This window comes from Corylus avellana, chromosome ca2, assembly GCF_901000735.1.
Source record: "Corylus avellana chromosome ca2, CavTom2PMs-1.0".
Lineage (NCBI taxonomy): Eukaryota > Viridiplantae > Streptophyta > Magnoliopsida > Fagales > Betulaceae > Corylus > Corylus avellana.
The window spans coordinates 4,152,380-4,160,463 of NC_081542.1; the positions used below are offsets into that span (position 1 = coordinate 4,152,380).

General features: G+C 33.5%; 1 protein-coding gene and 1 non-coding gene across 2 annotated transcripts; one reads left to right on the top strand and one right to left on the bottom strand.

Annotated features, from left to right (window-relative positions):
- Positions 1 to 433: 433 nt before the first annotated feature.
- On the bottom strand, positions 434 to 507 carry TRNAI-AAU (transfer RNA isoleucine (anticodon AAU)). The gene has a single exon. It is a non-coding gene; the product is annotated as a tRNA-Ile (tRNA).
- A 97-nt stretch (positions 508 to 604) lies between these two features.
- Positions 605 to 3,265, top strand: LOC132172914 (uncharacterized). Its single transcript, XM_059584475.1, has 3 exons — positions 605 to 721; positions 1,340 to 1,508; positions 2,879 to 3,265. Exons 1-3 carry the CDS (start codon positions 662 to 664, stop codon positions 3,073 to 3,075), a joined length of 426 nt encoding a protein of 141 aa, XP_059440458.1. The 5' UTR covers positions 605 to 661; the 3' UTR covers positions 3,076 to 3,265.
- Positions 3,266 to 8,084: the final 4,819 nt, after the last annotated feature.

Below are 8,084 nucleotides of genomic sequence, written 5' to 3' on the forward strand. Positions count from 1 at the left end.
AAAAAAAAAAAAAAAAAAAATCACCAAATTCGAGCAACTATTTTTAAATTAAATAACTAAAATTTAGTCCCTTAATATTTATTTATTTTACCAACTCAATAATACATGTTTTTCTTTTTCTTTTTCAAATTAGATTTGAAGTACGTTTGAGTTAATTGAGGTGGCAACACACATAAAGAAAGCAAGAGTGATCAAGTTGAACAATAAACAATATAAGTTTGTTTACTTCATAATCAGCTAAAGCTTAATAAAATTGAAAGTTTTTTAACTCAATTTATAAAATTATCATTTAAAAAAAAAATGTAATTATTATGTTTGTTTAATGACACATGAAAAACACATATATTTTTAATAAAATATTTTTTTAATTTATTAAAAAGATATATATTTCTCGCATGAAGAAATTGGAAAGCAAAATTGATATGCTTTGACGTGGCCCATGCAGGTCTCGAACCTTCGACCTTCGCGTTATTAGCACGACGCTCTAACCAACTGAGCTAATAGGCCAGTTGAGTCTTCTCATCAGCCTATATTATAATACTGTAAATCATTGAAGTTCCGGGTTAGATATCATATTTCAGAGTTTCTCTGCATTTAGATTCATCGGTCAGCGTCTTCTTCATATTTTCTATTTCTTCAGATTCCGAAAAGGCCCTTGGAAATGGCTGCAATTTACAGCCTCTACATCATCAACAAGTCGGGTGGCTTGATCTTCTACAAGGTAAATCGGAAATTATTTTCTGTTTGTTTCCCGAGAATATATATATATATATATATTTTTTTTTTTCTGAGAAAATGGGAAGTAAGATTTACTGAAAACTGTTTGAATGGGGTCTATTTGATACATTTGGTCGCTGGGAAAGTGTGGGAGAGCCAAACAAATCAAATCGGATTTGGGGACTGAGAATAGTGAATGTTTGATTTCGTTTCTCTTTTTCACTGTTTTTCTCCGCTGCCAAAAAAGATGGGTGTCTTGTATATTCCATGGAAACAATCAGATTGTTAATGATTTTTATATTGGGGATGGTTTATCATTGGCCTGGTGAACGAATGGTAACTTATTTCCTTTCCTGGAAAGTTTTTAGTTTTCAATGGAAACTACTATACATGTGTGTGTATGTGTGTCTGTGTGTATTAGGCATTGCATTTGTGAAACAAAAAACTTTAATTTATCCCTTTTCTGGGGGGAAAATAGGATTGTAGATCTGTGGTACTTACTAATTTTTATTTTCCGGAAATTTTTTTAATGTTTCATTGGGGAACAAAAAACAGAGTTTGTTTAATAAAGATACAGCTTGTTTGAAGAAATTTGTGTGTGTATATGGGCTGTGACAATTAGGATTATGGATCTTCTGGACGGATGGACACAAATGATAGCTTGCGGGTGGCGAGCTTATGGCACTCGATGCACGCAATCTCTCAGCAGTTATCACCGGTTTCAGGTTGTTTGGGGATTGAGCTTCTTGAAGCCGATACATTTGATCTCCATTGCTTCCAATCACTCACCGGTAAATTTTGATCAAACATTGGAATTATTAATGTTTTTATATGATGGGCCTCAACTGTATGGAAAAAAATTCAATACATTTGCATACAAGAAGCTAGCCGTAGTTACTGTTAATCCTTTTGTTGCTAATCTAATAAGTCTCATCAACTCAAAGATGTGTGCATTTCAGTGTTTGGTTACTCATACAATTTTGTCTAAACCTTTGTCACTTTTAAGGTTGTAATGTAGTGAGTGTGGAGATGTGAAAGATAATTGACAGATACGATTACAAGAAGCTAAAGATTCTTTTGGCAGCCTAAATGTTTCATATCTAGTAAGCCACATGCAGATTTGGACTGGTTCACTGCTATATTGTTAGACACGCATTTATGTCAAGCATTACCATTTTAATGGTTTTAATTTAGCCTAACTTAGTTGTATGAAGAAATATTGATAGTCTGACATGCTAGAATATAATGATATTTATTAGCAACCCGTATATTGCTAGTTGATATCTCAAACGTTTACAATGACTAAATGTGGTTGTTTGTTTATTTATCCCCAAGATCTCAAAAAGTGAACTGCTTTGAGACAACACTTCATTATATGTCACATTTGGAGTTTTTGAATTGAGGGAAATGAGAGTGCTTAGCGTATTTTAGAACAAGGGAGATATGAGTTACTATCTGTTTACTTGTCACTAATGAATCACCTATTGCGGTGTTGGTGGCTTAGGAGGACTTAACAAAGCTGTTAGGGGTTGCTCTCTATCTAATTATTTATAGATTCTTAATTTAGTGGTTTTTATAGGAGTTTTTTAACCCTTTACCTAGGTAAGGTTTTTACCCCTATGTAGTGCTTTATCTACAATGGTGATTTTCAATGTACCATCTTTTGTAGATAACAGTTATAGAGTTACGATGTGATTATAAAAAATTGTTAGATACTGAGTAAACTGTCCTTTTGTGTCCAATTTTGTATTTTTTTTAACATTTTTTTAAGAAATGTGAGATGCATGATCTGAGGTCCACTATGAAAGCTTTGAATATTAAATGTGGTTCAAATCATGATTGCTTTAGTATTCAAATTGCATAAAATAAATAGTTTTTTTTATTATTACAACGACGTATAAGCAGATATTTAAATACATGATTTGGAAATTTGTTAAAGATTAGTCTTCTGTTCAATGTTGGTGTTTTTGGCTTTTGCCTTGAAATGGGGCACTTCACCGATTTGAAAATGTTCTTTACGAGTATTGGAGTATGATTGGGGTTTTAGAACAGTCTACTATACCCTGTGGAAGTGAAATTTAACATGAGTTTGTTAAGCTAGTATTGGATGTTCTTTTCTGGAAAATGCCGACTTAAAAAGGATAATTGCTTTTTCTGGCAGGGACAAAGTTTTTTGTGGTCTCTGAGCCTGGGACACAACACATGGATGGTCTCTTGAAAGTCATCTATGAATTGTACACGGATTATGTATTGAAGAATCCCTTCTATGAGATGGAGATGCCTATTCGGTGCGAACTTTTTGATATCAACCTAACACAGGCAATACAGAAGGATCGTGTTGTTTTGTTGGGCCGATGATCTGCTTGGGAACTTGTATCTGACCTGTTTGTTATGTGATCTGCTCATTAGGATGTACATTTTGAGAGAAATCTTGTTTTATTGTTGTATAAGATACTTTATTGTTGATTTGTGTCAACTCTGATGTTAAATATCTGGATGATTAAGCATGTGAGGAATGAGAAATTCAACAATTGAGAGTATTTTTGAAGGTACATTACAATATGCTATTTTTTTACCAGATAGTGTTTCTAAGATATCCAACCAAGGATCTGTACCCAGCAGGTTGATGCAGAGCTTTTTATGTGAAACAAAATTGTATACATAAGACATGATATGAAACTATACTAAATTGTAGTTGGAAATTTATTGTAGGCTGTTGTGTTGAAAATGAAATGTATAGTGTACATCTAAAATTTTTATTGAACCCTTAATAGTAATGCTCAACTTCTATCTTATTGAGTTGGTGTGGCAATGTCTATCAGCTCTTAGCCCAGTGAGAATGGCAAGATCAAGCTAGCACTGAAACTGAATGCATTTCATTGTAAGCTGTAGTGTCAAAGAACTCAGCATCAATCAAATATGTTACTAAGCTAGTTGGCTTTTACAAGTTATATCCATCTGTATTATTATCTGAAGTTTCACATATCAAACAGCTCACAATGCTCCACCTCCCCCAACCCTCCAAAAGAAGGGTGGGAAAAATTAAATTAGCTTTTGTGTAACAATCATTTACCTCAATCAAATTCTTACACACCAAACGCATAGAAGAATTATAAAACAATGGTAGGTTTGGAAGACAGATCCGAGGAAAGATTTCTTGTTGCAAGCATACTTATTTCAACGGGAAAAAGAATCACAAAAAATGCCAACTTAAGTTAGATAATATAAATGAGTATATGCATTTTCTTAAATAAATTCATATTACTTTATAATCACAAACGCTTTATAACACAAACAAACCGTTTTCTTGTTTTCATTTATCTTCAGTAGCGGATCTTGCAAAGACAACAAGGGAAGAGAATATTGGAATTCGGCAAGTAAGACCCAAGACCTTATGGGTCTTACTGGCAGAATTCTCAATAGCCTTTTCCGACTGGTGTGGTGAAGAAAAAGAAGAACATATAAAGTTTTAGACTTTCTTCTTACCTTTCTTGTTCCAATATTTTTTGATTTCCTTCCATCTTAAGTAGCCAATATCATTGTAATCAGGACCAAATTCGAAATGTCTCATTCTGAATAATCTTGTTTTTGGTATGGCACTACTAGTTGCATCATCAGAAATGATCTTCATCTTGGCCATAAGTGTTCGCAAATCATCTCTTGACCACGATTATTCGCTCTTGTAAGTCCAACCGCCTTACAAGAGCCGAATGATTTAACTAATTGGATCGTCTTTGAAGTATTACCAATATTGGCTCTCTTGAGCATTCAAGGTTCAAGGCTCTTAAAAACAGCCAATAGTTGAGATTTGCCAGCTAGCTTTTGGCTTAAGCTTAGACCTGACTTAAGAAGGAGGGATGGCAGTGTTGTAGTATCCCAATATCCCAATATCATTCAACATGATATTACAAACTCAATGAAGAAAGTTTAGGAGCTTAATTATAATACATAAGGAGAAGCCCTACCACAAACAATGCCATCCCTCCTCCTAGAAAATATGGACCCAATTTAGAGGATCCAATTAGGATAAGATCATTCTAATCATGAAAGATATCTATGAGGCTAGTAATGCCATATCAAAAACAAGATTAGCAAGAAGTAGCCACTTTATATCACGTTCTGATTACAATCTCTGAATATCAATGAGCGTTAATTTTTTCGTAAATAGAAACCGCAATTACCCATTTTGTAGAAGGTTTGAAATCTGATTTGGCCAATGATTATTGGACATGTTTTTGTTTCCTCCTCTTTCACAAAGTGGGGATCAATGATATCTATATATCTTGGCTATTCTCATATATAACATCCAATCTTATAAAAAGACTAAGATAGAAGCATATTGTACATGAATCAAAGTCATACATATTATGCAACTCATGCAAAAGATGCTCATAAGAACTATTATGATGACTCATGCAAAATATATTTAAAGATTATTATTATGCATAACTGGTGATACCAATCATGCCAACATTGTGGCAGCTTCATTTTTCACACAAGACAAGCATGATTGCACTGAGCATGATGTTGCTTCTTCCCCTGCTCTGAAAGACCTAATTGCGTGAGCACATCCTTGAACTATTTTAATCGAAAATATGATAATTTATCCTAGGAGAGAAAATAGAAAGTTGTTATTAAAATCAATCCAAACAAAAAAACACCTACCAGCAATCTTAAAATACTCGGTCAAATGATGAGACACGTGTCAGTTGTTGATTAGTTTGACGTACATTTGGCGTCAGTTGCTAAATGGTAAAGTTTCATTCCAATTGCTTGTTATGTATACTAGCTTATAACCCACGCTATGCGCGAGATTTTTCATTATAATTTAATTTTAAAATTTAAACATATCATTTTTCATTATAAGTTAAAAAGATGTATAAAAATATATCTCACCTCTTTAAATAAAAAAAAAAATTAAATTAAATCTTTGTTCCTATAAGTATATATGATTTAAAATGAATAGTATAAAGAAAAAAAAATTAGCAAGAAGAATACATGGATTATAATATAATTAAGGCAATTAATGACGTTAATTAATGACATGTGGATTATATTGAAATATAATTAACACATGCAATTAATGACATCATATAGATATATAGATAGAATTAACGCAATTAATTATATTGAAATATAATTAATGACTCTAATTAATGGCTTAAAAAACAGATTATATATATATATATATATATATACTCAAAAATGGAAGATTTCATGCAAGGATTAATGGTAAGTAACCTTAAGAAAACATGAGTGTGTCAATGTGGTGAGGAAGTGGAAACAACAGAGGCTAGTAATGAATTAAACTTTTTATGCAAACTCCAAATCATGAAACAAACTGATGAACTCAATTGGAGATGGTTTTGTTGAACTATATATAGCTACCTTCCAAGCTTGATCGCTTGTCGATCGAAACGAAAAATTAACTTTGTTGGGACAAAATAGTTGAGTATGCCTGGTTTTAACATAACATACATGAACATATGTATGTATGGAATGTATGCATGTATGCATGGAACAGCAGGAAGTCATTACAGAGTGTGTACTGCATACATTTCCTGGGTGTCTGTCTAACAAAACCGTATAATAAATTTGTTGGATATGGCTATTATTGCCCTGGATGGCTGGATTGCTTTTGAGTAAGAGAACTCATTCTGGTGCTGCATATTAAAATGTTAATTACATGATTAAATTAACCCTTTTTTATAAGCTTATTTTTTGAAATAAGTGGTAATTTAACACTATAGTAGGTTGGAACGAAGTTTTATTAAAATATCCTGGATAATTTTACTGGTCATATATATATATATATATGTGTGTGTGTGTGTGTGTTATCTTTCAGAAAGAATGATAGAAATATTCTTTATAGCATCATAATACATACTATAGCACACCAAACCACACTAGCCATGGTTTTTATTCCTAAGTAACAATTACCACAAAGGTAGTGGACCTGGACAAACTATTAAACATGCTTTACTTAATTATTTGCTAAATAGTGTGGCAGAGAACCTCAAAGAGCTGATCATATTGTTCCACACTAACTTTATTTTTACTGAAGTTTACATACTAATTATTCATGCCATCTTCTTCATAGAAAGCTCAAGTACAACTTTTTCCAGGTTGGCAATCAGTTGTATAAACATGGTGAGTCTCAATTGATGATCCAGAAGGATTGCCATAGCTTCCATAGCTCTCATTGTTATCATCTTGGCTGCTGTTTCCTTTGTCGGCATTTGCTGCTACAACTGTAGGGGCTCGACTGCCTTTAGCAGTTGGCTTAACATCAGCAGGAGCACTGTTGACTTCAGTTTTTCCTTTGGCTCCCTCCTCCAACAGAAACCTTTTGGCATCACCTTGGAAAGAAAGGAGGAGAAATCCCATGGCAACTAGAGCAAGTACTGTCTTCATGATTAACCTGCACTTAATTGAAACCAAATTATGATTAGTTAGAACTACTATACCAAGATTAAAATATAATTTATCAAATCCTATTGCAGCTCAAATGAACCAAACAACATTGAACATGTTGGAGTACCTTATCTTCTTTCTCTGCCTGTATATGATGGGGATAGAGAGCATTGAACTCAAGGAAGAGCATTTATAGAAGAAATTCCCTAGCTTCATCATGATCTATAAGTGGAAAGGTGGGATTTTTAGTGGGGGTAATCACAGTAGGAGCCTTATTGGGAAGACTAGTGCAAGTATGCTCAATAGTGAGCAGCAGCCAAAATAGTAACAATGAAAAACAGTAAATAATCAATGAAATATTTTCTGTAATGGTGTGAGATTTACATGGTGTTATTAGTACTTTAAGTTTGATTATGTTTGCCATTATAGGGTTCAACAAGCAAGTGGTACCTTCTATAGCACACAATTTGCTGCACTATGCACCACTGATATCATGGTGCAATGGTGAGTGAAAGATGACAGATTTATAATGTCATTAATCTAATTAATCATCTTGGAATTTATCTGGCTTCTTTGATTCTATCAAATAGTTAACTAGTTGCTTCTTTTCCACCTAAAAGGTACAAAACCAGGTAAACTTAAGATTGGGGATGTTTGGGCTTCTAGGCCCATATTTTTCCTTTAATCCAAAAAAGCAATAGCTTATATGGACACAGCCCATTCCCCCCCCCCCCCTTAGCAGCCCATAAGCTGGTCGTGATGGTAACCCTAATGGGTTTAGTTCCGTTTACGGAATCTTGTCATTTATTACGGCCTTTATTGGCTGTTTCTGTTCGCTTGATAGACCGAGTCATTCATTTGACATATTCCCAACTGTTCTTCAGAAGGCTCTATCTCCTTTGTTTTTTATTTTCATGTAATTCCCCTTTCCCTTCCTCCACTTTGAATAGGAA

Bases quoted from the DNA above. Each gene is read 5' to 3' on its own strand.
- LOC132172914 (XM_059584475.1), top strand. From the start codon at position 662: ATGGCTGCAATTTACAGCCTCTACATCATCAACAAGTCGGGTGGCTTG. The intron at 722-1,339 runs GTAAATCGGAAA...TGTGACAATTAG, and splicing joins GTGGCTTGATCTTCTACAAG to GATTATGGATCTTCTGGACG. The intron at 1,509-2,878 runs GTAAATTTTGAT...TTTTTCTGGCAG, and splicing joins TTGCTTCCAATCACTCACCG to GGACAAAGTTTTTTGTGGTC.